The 19,079-nt window shown below is 40.0% G+C and overlaps 1 protein-coding gene across 1 annotated transcript in view; it reads left to right on the top strand.

The window, feature by feature from the left end:
• syt9b (synaptotagmin IXb) overlaps window positions 1-4,452 on the top strand; it is a 56,864-nt gene extending 52,412 nt beyond the window's left edge. The window contains exon 8 of the mRNA XM_087844094.1: window positions 1,848-4,452. Within this exon, the coding sequence (XP_087700220.1) occupies window positions 1,848-1,925 (78 nt within the window). The 3' untranslated portion in view covers window positions 1,926-4,452. The remainder of the gene's footprint in view (window positions 1-1,847) is intronic.
• Window positions 4,453-19,079: the final 14,627 nt, after the last annotated feature.

The following is a 19,079-nucleotide window of genomic DNA, read 5'->3' as shown; positions in this document are numbered from 1 at the left end:
AAGTAAAGTAAACGCAGAAAGTTGAAAGCTCGGTTGCTTCCACTTTGTCACATGAATGAGTAACTAGATAACAGACATGCACACTGAAGGGGCTGCTCTCATGAAGTGAGGTAAGTGTGTTCCCAAGCCAGCTTTGGAGTTTATATCTCTGGATTTTCAGTCTCACAGGGCTGGCTCAGGTTGAAACATTTCTCCATGGCAGTGTGCACTTTCATTCTGCTCCCGGGCAGGTTCATTTCACATCAAAGAGGACCAGATCAAAATCATAAAACCAGCTCTCAGATAAAAAGGCTCACTTTGACAGAGTCCGACCAATTAATTATATAGCATGATTTCCATGGGATTTCTGTGAGGAACAAATTTGGGGTTTATGCATTTTTCACATTTTGCACTTGTCATAGCAGTATTTAAAAGAGAATTTACAAAACATAAGATGACTGGCGCCTAATTCATCTGTGAAGTTATAAACTGCTCCACATAACCAAACATGACACAGTGAGTATTTCACAAGATTTTTAGAAACTCACCCTGTCTGCCTGCCCACCCAGCAGGGTGACAACAATACCCCATCGGCCTTTTAATGGTTTTAATGGGGTAAAACGTTAAAAAAACCAAAAAAACATGTTGAAGATCTGACTCTGGCTGCTGGGGTCATCATGCTGTCTGTGCAGATGGTTGGAAAGAACCGATTTTGTGTTAGCAGCAGTGGAGTTTATGTCTTGGATGCAGTTTGCACTTCACAACACATTTTATATGGTATGGTAAAGTCCCTTTTACAGAAACATGTAATGTAAATGTGATTGTTGGAACATGCCTGTTAGTCGGAAAATTATGACCTGCACCTTTGTGTTTTGCACTTGGTTTTGCTTTTACCTCCTGCAATGGATTAGGCACTAAAACTACTGGATTACCATAACAAAGATATTGTGGTTTGGATTGAAAAAGATCAATTTGCACTCATTACCATATGGTTTTATATTCAATGTGTTGGGAGTGACAGCCCTGTCTCATGAAGCACTGAAGGGATTTAACAAATGGGACTGAGAGCAACCTGTTGAATCTGAGGCTAGTTGACTAACTGACATGACTCATTATATAGATATGTGTCAGGTGAACCACCCCCATTTAATTTTGAAGGGCATTTCCACACGTAGTTCATGATTTCTCAGCTGCAGCAACACGTTCTCACTCCCAAAGCGTCACATTTTAGGCTAGGTGACAAATCGTCAACATATTACGTTTTCGGCTACCCACCACGTTCCTACATGACGACCTCGGAAAAATGAGGAAATATGAGAACCGTATGGACTCAATCTACACATGTTCGCTCTTTTTCTTTAAATCGCTTAGAAACACGCTATTTAACATAATTAAAGTCATGGTTAAGGTCAGGAAAAAGGTTATGGTTAGGGCTAGGGATAAGGTTAGGTTTAGGGCTGGAATACAGGGCTGGAACGTCTATTACCGCGGGAGCGTCATTGCACTGGATTTCAGCCATAACCCGCCGCGTACCATAACAACGCCAAAGGTCTCCTTTCGCGTTCCTCAGGAACGCCGCGGGACGTGACAAAACGTCGGCATGTTATGCCTCGGGAGTGAGAACGGGCTCGCTGCAGAGGCTTCCACTTGGACAAATCTGAAAAATCTTCTTATTTAGAAAAACTGCCACAACTTTCAAAGCACATTAAGGTCTGCCAATTAACCCAGCAGTCATAGCAAACCTGGATGCAAACCATCCTGGCTTACAGTGCATATTTACTGAGTATGTCAATCCAGTCTTTGGAAGTTTCTAGACTTTCGTTCCCTTTGGTCTTTAACTAAAACTCTCTTTCTCTGTTGTGGTTCAGTGGGTCGGACAAGGAGCGACGGTGAGTGGAAGCCAAGGAGGATCCACCAATTCCCTGAAGACACCACCATCACCATAACCACACACACACACACACCAGTATACTCACACCAACACACACAGACACACACAGATATAGAGCCTCAGGGTGGTAGAACAACGGGCCAACAGACAGTCCTACTTAATGTTAAAACATACAGAACAAAGTGTGGCTAAGAAGTGGCTGCAGCAGTGGGCTAACATCAGCTATAAGCCAATACTCAAACTGTGTGTCATTAGATTGAACTAGGTGTTAGTGTGCTAAGGCTGGAGCAAAGTCTGATTCCCACTTCCTCTTGTGTCTTCACAACCAAATAAACACTTAACTACATTCCAACTAAACTAGTACAGTGCTTATTGAGCTGTTACTGACAGTATTAACAGATTATCTAACAGATTAAGCTTATGCCTCTTTTTCGTTTATAGGAAAATTGCAGTTTGTGGACCAAAATATTCTATTTTTAGGTGAATATGCACAGCTGTGACGGTTGATTTGTGCAAGTGATCAGCTATCGTAGGCAACATATTTGCTCAATAGTAGGATTTAGAAAGGCGAGTTGCAGAATTAGAAAGCATCACTGTTCAGATCAACACATTTCAGCTCTTTTAAAAGTTTTATTTGTTGTGTTGAAGATTCATTCTCATCATGCGTTTGGTTATATCGTGTGTTGCCGTTATCAGCGGCAGCCGGAGCAGACACGAACAGAGGAGATTCAAATGGCAAACCTTAGTTTTACTTCACTGGGCGAAGACGATTTCCTGTTAAGAAGTAAAACTGAAGAGGATTTGATTTGATCCAAGAATTTGTAAAATGTCAGAATGAACATTTTTAGTGCATGTTAAATTGGCATCCTTTTTTTTAACAGGGTGTGGTCATAATAAAGGAAACATAAGTTGTCATCAGTGGAAAAAGGGCAGTCCACTCATCTCATCTAAGGCAAATGAATTATGATTGTTTTTAGACATCATCCTGATAACCAGACATAAGTGTCATCATTACTTACTAATGTTATTTGGCTTTACAAGAATTTGCAATTACAATTTCAGCACAAACATTAATAACATGAAATAAAAGTTTTACATTAAACTGTACGACTGTTGACACTGTACTGTACTCGGTGTCTCGTCTGTCATGGTTACTTTTGGAAAATGTTTTACACTTTTGCAGATAAATGCTGACTGAAGGTTTTGACTGTTTTTAAAGCTGTTGCGCTGGAAACAGCTGCGCGCTTCTGCTGGAAACAAGACTGATGAGCCATGAAAACAAAACATAAACAGGAATCTGTGGACTGTAAGATCTAAAGAAGTTCCACGGAGCAAAAGGGGGTGTAAACTTCAGTTGTTATTTTCAGTAGCTAAGGCAGGGGTCCCCAACTCCAGGCCTCGAGGGCCGGCGTCCTGCAAGGTGAATGGAAAGGGTCTTTTGCAGGAGGCATTACTGCCAACATGAGCTCAGTTTGCTTCAACATGCTGAATTTAGGCGATCTAAATACTCTGAATAAACAGCTGGCTTGTTGTAGTTTGTCTGATTATGTGACTGCTCGTGTTTTTCTGTCCCCTGTAGTGATGTCACCATGTTCCCAGATGCTACAAAAAAATATAACCCATGTTGTAACAAATCAGTTATCCTTAGGGACTACACAATGACTGCAGATGTTATTGTGCAACCCCTTTGGGACTCCTTTGTGCCTTTTTAATGTGCTTTGCCATTTTGATATTCAGTGTTCCAATTTAGAGAGGTGCTTAGAAGACCATAAAGGTGGTAACTCTTAATAATTTGCGAGAAGTGAGGAGCTTTTGCGATTAAAGGGGTCCTATAAATTTTTTTGTTTGTTTTCTGTTATATACAGAATATACAATAGGAGGTGTTTATAATAAAGATGGCCAACATTTAAAATAGTAATCCCTGTGTGCCAAAAGATGTATCTGTTCTTAGATCTGTATGATGTCAGACAGAGGGGATCTCCATAATGTGGTCATTTTAGCACACAGCTCTGACAGTTCAAGTGATTCCTTATGAGGGGCAGCCAATCAGAAGAAATCTGGCTGAAAGGGAGGAGCTAAAAAGGTTTGTTTCAGACAATGCATGAATTGAGATGGTTTTAAAACTTTGATTCATGCAAAGCTACTTTAGTAAAGTCTGATAAAATAAAACAAAGCTGGCAAAGAGCATTACAGGTCCCATTTAAGTTAATTGAATGATTCCACAGTGAAGCTGCCCTGCCCCACTGTTATGACACTCAATGTTGCTTTTCTTTAACTGGAACCATACTCTGTGATAGTAATTTAATAAGCCAGTGTTTGTTTGTTTTCTAACTAAAATCTGTTTAAATTCAGATTAATACCAGTATTGTTTATGGCTCGGTATTGGACACTGTCACGGATAACAGTTTCTTCTGTGTTTGTAGGTACCATGCATGCGTCCTTTTTTTCATGAGTCATTTTTAATAAATATCTTTTTTGTTGTGAGATACTAATCATATTGTAAACACGAGATGTATTATGAACCTAAGGCAGAGTGTGTACATTGTCCATTCAGATGTTATTAATAAATATTTCTATATATAGCATGGATTGATTTATGGGTAGTGTGAGATGGAGCGAGAAGATGCTTCAGAGAGAGAATGAATGAGACAGATATAGAGACGTGTATCCCCCTCAGGCCTTCTGCTAACACCTGTGTTGTGAGCTCTCCCAACAGAGTGCTGTGATTGAAAGACCCATGAAAACCTTGTGACAGACACACTTTCTCTTACACACACCCTCAGTGATGCATTTGCTGCGCTAGGACCTCGCGCTCACTCAAAAGTCGACATCTAAAATATCAACATGTCTGGGTCTGGTGTTCCTCCTCTGAACATTTTTCCAATTAGCAAGAATTTGGACACATTAAACGATAGCATATCAAGGCTCCGATTTATTATTTTTTTAAAAAGACAAACAGCAAAGTGAACATTTCCATATAATTTCAGATTTGCTAGACCAAACAATGATTAAACAGGCCCCCATGAGCACTGGAGCCATGTTTTTAATCTTACAAAGTCAAATATTCCAATTTTCATCAGCTAATCGCTTTTTTCTTTATTTCTTTTTTTTGCCCGGATAGCTCACAATGCTTTTAATCACTACGCTGTTTCATTTAGGATAGTGAATTAATTTATTTTTCAAAACAAGCTCTGGTAAAACCGCTATGCGCGTAGGACACGTTGTGCCGACATCTGTTCACAGTGATTAGTTGTTCTTTAAAAAAAATATAAATGCCTTTAAATCCCTATTGTACGGAGCCCCGCAGGGGACATGGGAGAAAAAAAATAATTAAGACGGACTAACTCGAGTAAAACTCACTCTCTAGCAAAACAAACTCGGGATCTCGCAAAAGTTTTAGCCGCATTCTTCCCATTAGCTCGAAGCTAACGGGAGGTCGAGACCTACTACAGCCGGGAGGAACACCGCTTTCCCGGCGCATCGTGCCTCGACCTCCCGGTCGGCTTCGAGCCAGCGTCCGAAGAATGCGGCTAAAACGTTTGCGAGATCTCGCAAAACTTTTGCGAGATCCCGAGTTTTGCGAGATCTCGCAAAAGTCCGTCTTGTCACTACCCGATCCGTACCGGAAACCCGATCGGTACCCCGCATGCGCGAAAGGTGTCTACTTCCGGTCGAAGCGTTTTACGATAGTTACGGGTCAGAGTATCTGTTAAGATGTTAAGAATAACAAGTATCTCTTAACATGTTTCCAATAATGAAGCATTTCAATATAATGTAGACAAAAACGAAAAATAAAAAGATAGTTACGGATCAGGACTCCCCGATCCTTACTGCGCATGTGCAAAGTCGGACCGTACAAATCGGGTCTACCCGATCCGTACCGCGCATGTGCAGAGGTTTTCTTCTTCTTCTGTTTGTTTAATGGCAGTTTACTCCCCAGTATAAGAGGATACTGCCACCTGCTGACCAAGCGAATGAACCCTATTCTAAACTGAATTAGCGTCATTACAAACGTGTGTTAAATTTGATTTAGTGATAGTCGAGTGTGTTTATGCTTGTCTGTGTGGAGAAGATTGATTGGAATAGTGATGATGATGTCCGCTCACACTGTCAATTGTCAGTAAACACTTAATCTGGCTGATGAATCTACACGTGAGATATTACAAAGTCTGTATTATTAACTCTGTAATTAGGCGCCATTCTTCTTATTTTACGGCGCTTTTGTTCAATCGGGAAACGCTCTCTGTTGAGGAGAAAAGCGTGAATTTGTTTGTATACGGATTATCCATTGTTTAAATGTCCCGGGCAGTCGAAAAGGAGGCAGAGCTGTTGAGAAATGCTAGGAGCTAACCGGGCGCTAACCGTATCATTCAAATATACTGAATGTCGCAATGTTGGCAAAGAGAGGAAGTGACGTAAGATTTGCGCATGCGGGGTACCGATCGGGTTTCCGGTACGGATCGGGTAGTGACACGTCTTAATGTTTTTTTCTCCCATGTCCCCTGCGGGGCTCCGTACTATTGCAATAATCTGATCTGTATATCTCACTCAGTAAGCGGTTTGATGCTGCCTCAGTTGTGTGTGGAAATAATGTTGTTATCCATCTGCCCAAGGTTCAGTTTTGTCTGTTGTAAGATGAGCAGTTTTGACTGGGGAGAAGACGTCCAGGTTCCAACTACATTTGCTGGAGTTATTGCAAGGTGCTACCGCCAGCAGTTACCGTCAGTACGAAAAAGTTATTTCAGGCTATTGTAATTTATGAACAAATTATTCGTCTTGTGCATTTGTTAACGTGGCAATATTTGCCACAGCAGCTTTATGCCTGTCTATCATAAAAATATAACAATCCCTAAACCCTGCGTAGTGATTAAAGTCCCTCATAAACTCAAACTTTCATTGGTCTCCTCTGCCACTCCTGGATTCATGTGCAGGTGTTTCATTTCCAGTTATCCCAGCAACTGCAGCACAATCTGGCAGCTACGGTTAAGATTCTCTTGGTGGCAGCGACATTCTCCAAAATGGAAACCGTTTTTCCACATTAACCCAAGATGAGTTTTTGAGGGTGGAGGAAGTTGTCAGTGTCTTCCTACAATACCACAAAGCTGTATTTAATTTTATTGAAGCCTAAATCAAAACTTTACCACAGAATTTTATAACATGGGCACTTGAAAGTGGCTTCCTGGAGGTTCAAGTATAAGCCTGTTATAGCCAAAGCAGAGAGCATTTAAAGGACACTTTAATATCATCTATACTGGGGGAGCTGCATCCTGTAAGTCTTCTTTCTCAGACTCTATCGTTTCATTCTTTTGTAACTATTTCTAAAAAAAATATGAAAGAAAAAATTGTCCACAAAGTGTGTAAAATTACCCCCCGTTGGAACTATTTTTATATGTTGTTTACAAGAAACCACGGCTGTGTCCAATGGTAAAATTCAATTTTGTTCTTCACAGAAGAAAATTCACATAACAACACAGGGAGTCTTTCCTTAGATCAGCCTGAAGGTAGTTTATTTCAAGCATTTGGGGGAAAAACACGGCTAATGTTGCTCCTTTTCTGGTGAGGCTCTCAAAAGTTTCAAATCAATTTAGCGCTGTAACTGGAGTCGAGAGAAACCCAAACAGACGTACATCTCATTAGTGTGCCAGTCAAGTTTATTGTGATGCTTCTCACGCTCAGATCATTACTGCCGTGATTTGATTTCCCCCTCCTTTTTTTTTTTTTTTTAACTTAATCTGCCAGTGTTACAAAAGCCCCTGCATAATTAAAAAAGAAATAACACGCAATAGTTGATATCTATTTATGATTACGTCACCTGAAGCCACTTTATGTTTCAAATAATTTGACTGTAACTAAGACTTTTCACGAGATAGCCGTGCAGTAAAGGATGTCATTTGCTGTGGGACCTGATCGATCTTATCTCTGTGTGTCAGGGATAATTATGAATTCTAAATAATTAATGTAGTAATTGACATTTTTTACCAACTCTCTGACTGTGGAGACACTTACATCAATCCTCCTGCAGTGTGATGGCTAAACAATTTACTAAACTCTGTTATGATGTAGAAAAACCGCAAACATTCATTGGCACAAATTATGAATCACTTTCTCTGGCAACTAAGTATTACATTTGAGAAAAGTAACGCGTAATGTGTAATAATTACAAAGAAGAAGAAGAAGAAGAAGATGAAGACACAGACTGCACTGAGACAGAGAAAGGGTTTCCTGCAGAACCCACTGCAAAAACAAACATGTCCCTACTCAATTTTAATTAGTTTGCCTTAATTAATCATGTACAGTACTTTATAGAAGGACTTTTGCTTACATTGAGTTATCTGTTTTATCTGCCTTTGTGTTGATGTGTGCATATTTATTATTGCTATTATGTGCTTAATTTTTCTGAGGGCAGAGTAAGTGTGCAATGCAAGTATCTAATGGGACCTTTAATGTTTAACCTCAGTTCCTTAAATTAGCAGTGCTGTGATCAATGACTCCTGGTCAATGTTTGTGTTCAGGGATATTAAAATGTTAATTAAATCTGTGTTCCTGTAGGTGTGTGGTGTTTGGGGCACAAAAATGTGACAAAAATGTATCTGAGTCGCACAAAATCTCAATATTACGGAGCCCCGCAGAGGACATGGGAGAAAAAAAAATTAAGACGGACTTTTGATCTCGCAAAAACTTTTGCGAGATCTCGCAAAACAAACTCGGGATCTCGCAAAACATTTGTGAGATCCCGAGTTTGTTTTGTCTCGCAAAAGTTTTAGCTGCATTCTTCGGAGGCCGCCAGCTCGAAGCCGACCGGGAGGTCGAGGCACGATGTGCCGGGAAAGCGGTGTTCCTCCCGGCTGTAGTAGGTCTCGACCTCCCGTTAGCTTCAAGCTAGTGGGTGTCAGATCTCCGAAAACGTCGGAGCACTTTTGCAGATATGTGATGTCTTGTAAACCGAGCCAACACGTTCTCACTCCCAAAGCGTAACATTCTACGCTAGGTGACAAATCATCAACATATTACGTTTTCGGCTACCCACCACGTTCCTAAATGACGACCTCGGAAAAATGAGGAAATATGAGAACCGTCTGGACTCAATCTACACATGTGCGCTCTTTTTCTTCAAATCGCTTAGAAACACGCTATTTAACATAATTAAAGTCCTGGTTAAGGTCACGAATAAGGTCATGGTTAGGGCTAGGGATAAGGTTAGGTTTAGGGCTGGAATACAGGGCTGGAACGTACCGCGGGAGCGTCATTGCACTTGATTTCAGCCATAACCTGCCGCGTACCATAAGAACGCCAAAGGTCTCCTTTTGCGTTCCTCAGGAAAAACCCCTGAAAATATCTTAAAAGTGTATTTTGTGACCCAGAAAGAGTAATATTACAACTAAGTAGCTGCCGCCATTGTTGGAATTCAACTTTTGCAAAACTTTTGCAAAACTAACTCGGGATCTCGCAAAAGTTTTGCGAGATCCCGAGTTAGTTTTGCGAGATCTCGCAAAAGTCAGTCTTAATTTTTTTTTCTTCCATGCCCCCTACGGGGCTCTGTACAATATTGTGTACGAATGTCTATTAATTTAGACCACTCACATTTTCTTAGCATATTTATCATAAAATGCGCTAAAATAAGAATGCAAGTGTGTAACTTGCGTGTATACGATGACATTTCCATGTGATTTTTCACATGTAATAACAAGTACAAGTACTATGCACTTCTTAAGTTGTCATCCATTATTGTGATTGAATGAGATTGCATAATTTTAAATACCTGTAGTTAAGCGTACAGATTTTTAACTGTTTTTTGTTGGCGATTTCTTTTATAGTCTAAAACTGTGTGTTACGTATGTTTACGTTCAAAAACATAAAGGTTATTTTTTCACTGTTGAAAAAGATGTGGTGAAGAGACACTCTTTGCCAAGTTGCTGAAGCAAAATGAGAAGAAAATGTTTCAACAAAATGAGTTATTAAGCCAATCAACCAGATTTCCCTGGTTGTCTTGCTGCTGAGAGTTTGACAATGAAGACCAAACAGAAACACAACAGAAAGACAAGAGATGGCTGATTCAACAGCGAGACAATAAAGCAGCAACGGTGTGGAGTGATGTTTGGGATAATATTCTGTTTGAGGCTTCCTGTGTTACACGTTCAATGGGGTGACACTTCCACTTTGGAGCGTACAAAGGCAAGAGAATCTCAACTGTGAGAGAGATGAAACCACAAAGACAGAATGCTGACACAGCATTTATGCTGATCATGGCAACATCATCAACCATTTGGATTTACAATTTCAAGACGCAGATCATTCATTACTATCAAATCTGGGGCCCATTTCAAAATAAAGGTGCATTAGGGAAGATAAAGTGCTTCTTGGATGTAATTCAACTTATCAACAGGCACTAGAAATGATCCAATAGCACGGCACCTTCAGGCTGCATATGGTGCCAATTTGTCTGCTTAATTTATCCCTGTTGGGTTCTTGAAGGCAATTTGTAGAAAGCGGCTGCAAAGCACTTTCTGAGAGGTATGTGTTGCTCTGTGGATATTTTGTACTCTGGTGATCGCTCCTGTTGTTGTGATGGCTGCGATGGGTGCATAAGTGCAAGATGAGTCTTATGAAAACACGTCTCACCATAGGTTGGGCAGCACTGGCATGCTGTCTGCAGTCACACTGAATTTTCTTTCTTACTCTGTCGCTTCAGAAAACAGGGAATGCATTCAGACAGCCAACGTTACAGTTGCTGCTTTCATTGTTTTTTTGTTTTCTTTCTTAAATTACAAACAAGCAAACCGTTATTGGTTCTGGGTTTTATTACCCAGGGGCTTTTGGACTTTGTGATTCTTGGTATTTCTTTAGGTAAATATTGATGTGTCTTTTTTCCCATGTGTATTAGTTCTCTCCTTGGTCCTTGTTTTTTAAAAAATATTATATTTAGTGTTTCCTACCTTTGTGTAAAGTTTCCACCAGTGATGGTCCCCACGTTTGGTTATTTCCTGTTTTATTTTGGTAAGCTGCGTCTAGTGTGTTTGATGTTTAGTTTAATTCCTGTGTTAATTTTTGATTTTTTGCGTGATTAGGTTCAGCTGTCTTCCCCTACTGTTTCCCATATCCTTGTGTGTTTATTGTCTTTGTTTCCCCTCGCCAGTGTTGCCAACTCCTCAGTAAGGAAAATCGCTATTGGCTGTCCTAAAAGTCGCTAGAAGTCGCTAAATGACATCATCACCTAATTTGCATAATTGGTCATGCTAATGTAATTGTTGTTGGAGAGAGAAATAACATCGTGGAAGAGACATAAAGTGAGTAAAAAAATGCATTTAGAGTTTATTTAGAACTACAAATTAAATTTATTTTAGCAATTATTGTTTTTTTTAATGTCACAATTCCAACCCTGCTCCTTTACCCGGGCTTGGACCGGCAAAAGTGACCCGAAATAGGCACTCTGGTGGAGTTACTTTGTGTGTGTGTGTTTATAAGTAGTTTTAAACCTTGTGATCCACAAAACAGCATAAGAGTAAAAGAAGAACTGACTGCGTTACAGCACCCGCTGCTTTTTGAGAGTAAAAGCGATATCCGCTTTCACGTCTTTTTTTAGCGACTTTTTTTTAGAAAAAAAGTCGCTAGGGGGTCTGAAAACTCGCTAAATATAGCGACAAAGTTGCTAAGTTGGCAACACTGCCCCTCGCCCATTATCAAGTCGTCCCACTAGCATTGCTGTATCCATTGGTTTTCCCCGTGCTTCCCATGCTTTGTTACCTGTTTCTCTACCACCTGTACTTGTTCTATTCTTAATAAATCAACACTTAGCTTTATATATATATAAATAACTAGGCTTCCGTTTGTGCTTAAGACCTGGGGTTGTGTGTTTTGTGTTCAGGTCTCCATATCCCGGATATGTAAAATAAAGATCATTTTTAAAGTAAAAGACCACTTTGAGCCGTGTTTACTTGGCCCTGAAGAATCAAAAAGAACCGGAATTAATAACTGTCATCTACTGCATCCTGTATTTAGGTCATCAATCTTCCACCACACCTCGCACATCATAAACTGGTACAAATTCTTTTCTTTTTTTTCTTGGGGGCAGCAGACACAACCTGTGAGCACAACACTGACATATGAAGTCTATACAGCAAATAGTTGCTCATTTATGCAAACAGAAGATAAATATCAAGATCTGCAGTAATTTGTGATCATGTTTGTCTTTTCTTTTTGGTGGACATCAGTTCCACCAACAAAATGCTGTAATACTGAGCCTATACCATCAAGTATGAGGCGAGTGAACATGCTGCCCAAATAGCTGATGGTAGCTGCACACAAAGTTGTCTTCCTCTAATCGGCTCCCCCAGCACATGCACATGTCGACTACAATGCTAAAGCTAATTCTAATATAAAACACGGATTTAGTTTCAAGGGCTAAAAGGTGAATTCAACACTAAAGTGCATTAAAACTCTTTTTAATCTATATGTATATACAATATGCATGTATTGCTATTAGCGTTTGAAAATCACCTTTGCCAGAGTACATCTGGTGAAGCTCCTCTGTTAAAAAGCGTAGCACTGTTTCCTTGACACGTGGCCTTGCCTCTTTCAAAAAACAGCCTGTGAAGATTTTACCATCAATATCGACTAACCTTGATTGCACAGTTACATTTACATTTTACTGTAATATCCCTTTAGCCATTGGCCTTTGTGATTTTGTAATTTTACTGTATACAAATGCTAATTCCACTAACATTCAATACAATCATGCTCGAATGAATGAATTTATCTTATAAAGATAAATTGAACACCAACTTTTTCTACTGAATACTAAAGTGTTGTGCTTGTAGTGCTGTGATCGAACGTTATTTTGTTTTGAGCACAGATAAAACACCTTGGAGAGGGAAAAAAGAAAACAAAAACCAACATTTTATATCTTACACAACAGTATTACATGAGTTGTGAGAGGAAAATAATGAAACATAACTAATAGTACTTACACGCAATTCAGTTTTATCTTCATAGCACCAGCCAGAAAAATAGTCACCTCAAGGCACGTTATATTTTAAGGTAAAGATTTACAACATTAGAGTGAAAACTTCAATAAGAAAGGAGAATTCAATTTTAGCAGGAGGAGACCTCTGGCAGAGCGAGCCTCAGGCTCTCTCACAGTAGAGAACAGATGATAAAACAACAAACACAGCATAACTAAAGGACAAATTGCAATACTGGCGTTAAAGACAGAGAGAGTGGAGAAGAGCTTAATTCCTTTATGGGATGTCCCTGAGCAGCTTGAGCAGCCTGTAGTAGCATAACTACGATGAGATAACCCTGATCCACTATTGACTTTATCAAAAAAGGGAAAATTAAAGTCTAATCTTAAAGTTCAGATTCCAAGCTGGGACTGGTCCAGTTGACAGATTTAAATATATCACAATGAATGTATTATCCATTTGTACAAATGCAAACAAAAACCCTTTCGAAGTAAGATGCTAGCAGAGCTGTAATGGCAATGCCATAGAAGAAGCAAAGCAGGAGATAGTCCTGGGGGTGTATGGCCCAGGCTGAAGTGCAATTTTAGTTTGAAGACAGCTGCAGTCATTTCAGGACAATTTATTTTTCTGAATACTATGATACCACATGTATTTCCTGTGCAGCTTTTAAATAATTTCCTCACTTCTGGCATCAGATGGCTGCTATGTGCTTTTGACCAAGCTTGGGGACCGTTTAGCCGCACATTCACAGATTTTGGTGGGATTGTATAATAAGATAAGATAAGATAAGATAAGATAAGATAAGAAGTACAAGAAAGTACAAGTTTAAGAGCAGTAAAAGTTAAGAAATAGAATAGGATAAGATAAAATAGAATAACATACTATACAACAAGAATAAAATACTTTATACAATAGAATAAAGTACTATACAAAATAGAATAAAATATGTACAAAATAGAATAAAAATGCTCTGTTATAGTAGGAAAAAATGGTATGCACTTGGTAATATTGCACATCAGGTAGACAGTTACATTTGTGTATGGGATGTGTGTTTGTTTGTCTGCACATGTGTGGTTATCTGCAGAGACCATGTTGTAGAGTTTGACAGCAGTTGGGAGGAAAGACCTGCAGAGTTAGGGCTGGGCGATATGGCCTAAAATTCATATCGCGATATAATTTGAAGCATGTGCGGTAACGATATATATCACGATATATTCTTTTCTTCTGTATGTTGTGGAAGTTTTCCCACTTAAATAAAGCCTGCAGACGAGCGGTGAGCGGTAGCTAGCATTCTTTAATTCATGCACACAAAGACAACATACAAACAAGCTTGTGGAGCCTCATGGCCGCGGGACCGACGGTCAGCAGAGTCTCACTGAGCCAAAGTCAACCTCTCAGTTAAATACCTTCTCCAGGAACAAAAGGCAGTACACAGCTGTTTCACACCTTAAGGTTCACACTCCCTTGCTACTTCCCAGAGTCCTCAAGAGACAAAAGACTGGTCCTCTGGAGTTCCTGTTTTCCCCCCAACATCTTTGCTACACCCCCTACCATTTGTCTTAAGTATGAGTGTCAGACATGTTAAAACAATGAAATAATGTGATTAATACCTTAGTGAAAGAAATTCCTCTACATGTATAACGTATTTTACACACTATAAGGCATTTAAAATCCTTTAATTTTCTCAAAAATCGAGTGTGCCTTATGTATGAATTCTGGTTGTGCTTACTGACCTCGAACCGATTTGGGCGTGCAGAAATCTGTTAAAAAATGTTTTAGTACAACTTTGGTAAGCTGCACTGCTTGATGGATTGTCAGAGCATTACGGCTGCCGTAGTGAGGAGCTTCGCGGAGTAATCTGGGTCCAAAACTCCGTCCACTTCAGGTCCCAAAGTCAAACGAACACTAAGAGTCATCAGCGTTGCTGCTTTATCGGGTGTAACAATTAAGTTTTACATCCATGAAAACAGAATTTATTAAATTTAACGGAATTAGAAGTTAACAGGAAGTTAGCTCGCTAGTTTACACCTAAACATTTCATACCATGTTCTGAGAGAGACTTTTGAAACTAATTAAAACGTACAGCTCTGCTACCACTTCCGACATAAATGAAGACAGAAAACTAAACAGCAGTGACGTTTGCAGGGTTACTGAAGTTGGACTACCTGGTATATAACGTTGTGCTACGTGATTGTTAGCGACACAGCTATGTTAGCATAACATTAGCACAGTGAAGCTGGAGGATGAACGCCAACTTTTTTTCCACTCAATAAAAGTTAACATGAGGGATTCTGGTGGTTAGAGACAAATGCAATCGCATAGCAGGATGCTATACACGGGCCAAACTTCAGTCAGGAGAACAACTGAGATTATTCATCCACAATACGAGGTAGTTATTAATATACTGCAACAACATGGGAATAGAGCAGCTGCGAGAGAATTTAACATTAATGAATCAATGTTACGGAAGTGGAGGAAGCGCAGTTTTTGGCTTTCCCCATATTTTCAAAAGTGCTTCAACTCTTTGCTGTGACTGTCACCCGCCATAATTTGAAGATGATAATGGTTGTAGTCGCTGCGATGCTTTCGACCAAAGCAGCCGTAGCTTGATGACATCATCAACATGCACTATCGCGATAGAGCGATATAGTTAAAATCTCTATCATTGGCCAAATTTATATTGTTTCTATCATATATCGTTTATATCGCCCACCCCTATGCAGTCTCTCCATCCCACGTCGTGGGTGCTCCCCAGCAGACTGTAAAAGATGGCTGAGGCCACCACAGAGTCATAGAAGGTCTTCACTCCAAAAGACCTGAGTCTCCGCAGCAGGTACAGCCTGCTCTGCCCTCTTCTGTAGAGAGCATCTGAATTGTGAGTCCAGTCCAGTTTATTGTTCAGATGAACACCAAGGTACCTGTTGCTATTAGGTACCTGTATTAATGGGTGTATAGATGGATTGCTACTACACAGTCAACGGAACATACTCACAGGATACAACATCACAACTTGTGGTCATCCTCAAACTTATATATACACTATAATATAAAATAACTATTGGCTGCATAAATATAAAGACATTTGTATATCTACCCAAAAAAGCTGATTGTATAGCGTCACTACAAAGCATACATGCCAACCCTCCCGATTTTTCCGGGAGAATCCCGAATTTCAGTGCCCCTCCCGAAAATCTCCCAGAGCCACCATTCTCCCGAATTTCTCCCGATTTTTCACCCGGACAACAAAATTGAAAAACCATATCCCAGATTGACCCAGCCAATTCCAGTTTCCAACCATGGCTACTATTACTGCAGCTACTTAGTTTTAATATTACACTTGTTACTCTTTCTTGGTCGCAAAATAAACTTTTAACATATTTTCAGGCGAGAATGTAGCTGTGCAAACTTCAAATATCTGAGCCGACGAGAACAGCAAACTCCTGACACATCGTTTTCAACCCCCCTAGTCTTTCGCTACTCAGGTTAAACATGATATATAAGTCACTTAGATAACGTAAAAATGTTATAGTTTGGCATTTTTCAGTATTTTATTTGTTCGTGAGTAAATCGGTTTGGCTGAGATTAAAGTAATCAGATTAGATTAGATTAAATAAAACTATATTAATCGCTCGGGAGGGTTTCCACACAGCTGAATAAACGTCAGACAGAAAACTGATTAAACAGAAGTGTGGGATGGTCGAAAACCTACGCCAGCGTCCGGTTATAACGAGAGAGCTAGTGACGTAATTCTGAAGGCTAGACCGTCCCATTTCACAGTTGCTTCACAGTTGCCCGAAAGCCGGGTGGACCGGAAAACACGAACACGGCGTACAGTCGGGTCTTAATATCTTACTTACAACTGGGCTCGCCAGGCTCTCTTCTTGGCTGCAGTGGTTATTATTATATTTACATGCTTCCAGCTCCAGTTTTTGCTCGATGACAGCTCGTACTTTTTCTCCCTCCTCGCGCTCACAGACACATAACGTGTATGGCAGTCCATTCTCCCTGCAGCACGGACTACACTGCCTATGATGCTACATTCTTTAGCGCTATACCTGTAGCATTCTGCCTATTAGCTTAGCACAACAACAACAAAAAGGCCTCTCTCACCCAGGAAACACGCAGAGACAGAGTGTCACCCTGTAACCATGGCAACCGTAACGCTGCCGCCTGGAACAACAGAACGTAGCTGTCAAACAAAACCCAAACAGGCCTGACCCGCCACAATATGAAACAGGGAAGTACCGCCGTGTAATCCATTTATTTCAACAAAGTAACTGTATTCTAAATACCACCTTTTTAAACGGTAACTGTAACGGAATACAGTTACTCATATTTTGTATTTTAAATACGTAACGGCGATACATGTATTCCGATACTCCCCAACACTGAGTATATGTATACCCCCCCTTTTTTGAATGTCTCCCCCTAAGTATGCTACAAAGGCTAAACATTCTAAGTGCTCACAATCACCATTTCCTTCTTTTGTAAGCTGTTAACATTTAATTCAAACGTTGCCTGAGGAAAACCTCAAAAGCCACCAATGTTAACATTGCTGCTGTTTAGACCATGTCTCCAATGAATACTGGCTTTAACAGATCAGGTAAGATTCAATAATGTCTATAAAAACACAAACACCCTCCTTTTGCTCTTTGCTTAGGGAGATCTCTGCTCTTCAACCCGGCTGATCTGATCTTTTATAGTGATATTTAAACATTTTTAACCTAAACTACAAATTTGCTTTAAATTGTGACATCTTCAGAAATTTGGAGGTACTCATCGCAAATGCTGTCAGAGTTGTTCATTCTGCTCATGCAGACATGTAGGTGTCGAGCTATGGCTTAATTTGAATACACTCCCACACTCTGTTGCTTTGTGCCGTTTATCTCCCCATTCCCATTTTAACAGATCACTAAGGATACCACATTCAACCTGAAAGGCTCATTTAATTCATTCAGCCAAACATTTACAGGCGGGCTGAAGCAAACCAAAATCAGATGAACTTGCAAAATCAACCTTTAATTGCCTAAGAGGATTTTATAATCAACTTTATAATCATCCATTGCACATAAAACATGGGCTAAGAATAAATACTGGATTTCATGATATTATTTTGTGTATTTCTGCAAGTTTGGGTTTGTGTGTGGAATGCATGTAGCCATTCTTAGTTGATCCTCAATGCTATGTAACTGTTCATGGTCATCCTGGTTGCTTGAATAAGGCTTATAACTGTAAACAAGCAAAAGCAGAACATAACTGTCCTTTTTTTAAGGCGCTGTTAGGGAGCGACTGAGTGAACGAATGCTGCCTATTCTGGTCGAGAACTCATTTCCAGAGGATGGGGCAAATGTTGCTCCATTTTTACCTTCTCATTAAACAGAGACTGCATGCGTGTGTTTGATCTGTGGAAGAACAAGAGCGGAAGAAGAGAGGTAAAGGGGGTTGGGAGGCAGTTCCGGGATCATCCCACCAGTAAGGAGCACTTAGTTGAAAGAGCAGCAAATGAGGTCACTTGTCTGCAACCACATCATCACCAATGGGATTCTAACAAGCATCAGCTGTGCTACACACATGTGCACAGGCGCACACATACTGTAATTGCTCAGGCATGCTAATGGCACCACTATGGAGATCTATTATATTCTTCCTGTCACTGAACATTGAGTTACTAACTTGTTTGTGATCTCTGGGTGGAAACACATGCAGAAACCTGAGCTGATGCCCTCTTAGTGCGGAGTAGCAGAAAGTGTTGTTAAAACATGAACCTGGCTACAATGAAAGATGTGCATTTCAGCAATAAATTACTAGCTTCTTGGGGTAAAAGACAGAATTTTTTTTTGCCCCAGTTAATCCTGAGATGCTGCTTGTGGCCAATACTGTAGGTTACACATGAATTTAAATCAGAAGAAAATCACAGAGTGCATAAAAGTTGCAAACTTACTCGTGTTTTTAATATGTTTCTCACATTTTGGATGACAATCTAACATAAAACCAAGAGAAAAAGCAAGCTGACACATTTGCCACATCTCCCATTGAACTTGTTCGCCAGTTTGTGGGTCCAAATCAGAGGAACCTCAGAGCTGCGAGAATACAGTTTAACCAAACCCAAATCTTAAAACACAATTTTTTTAAAATCAGCCTTTTCTTAAAATTTCACGGGTGACTCGAATGACTCATAGACAGGAAGGTTGGGTTACTACCACTGGGTGTTGTGTCTTTAGATGTGCTCTTTCCAGGTAACACCTGTGTTT

This window comes from Neolamprologus brichardi, chromosome 7 (assembly GCF_056152115.1).
Source record: "Neolamprologus brichardi isolate AB-2024 chromosome 7, ASM5615211v1, whole genome shotgun sequence".
Taxonomy (NCBI): domain Eukaryota; kingdom Metazoa; phylum Chordata; class Actinopteri; order Cichliformes; family Cichlidae; genus Neolamprologus; species Neolamprologus brichardi.
This window is presented reverse-complemented; position numbering and strand designations above follow the sequence as displayed.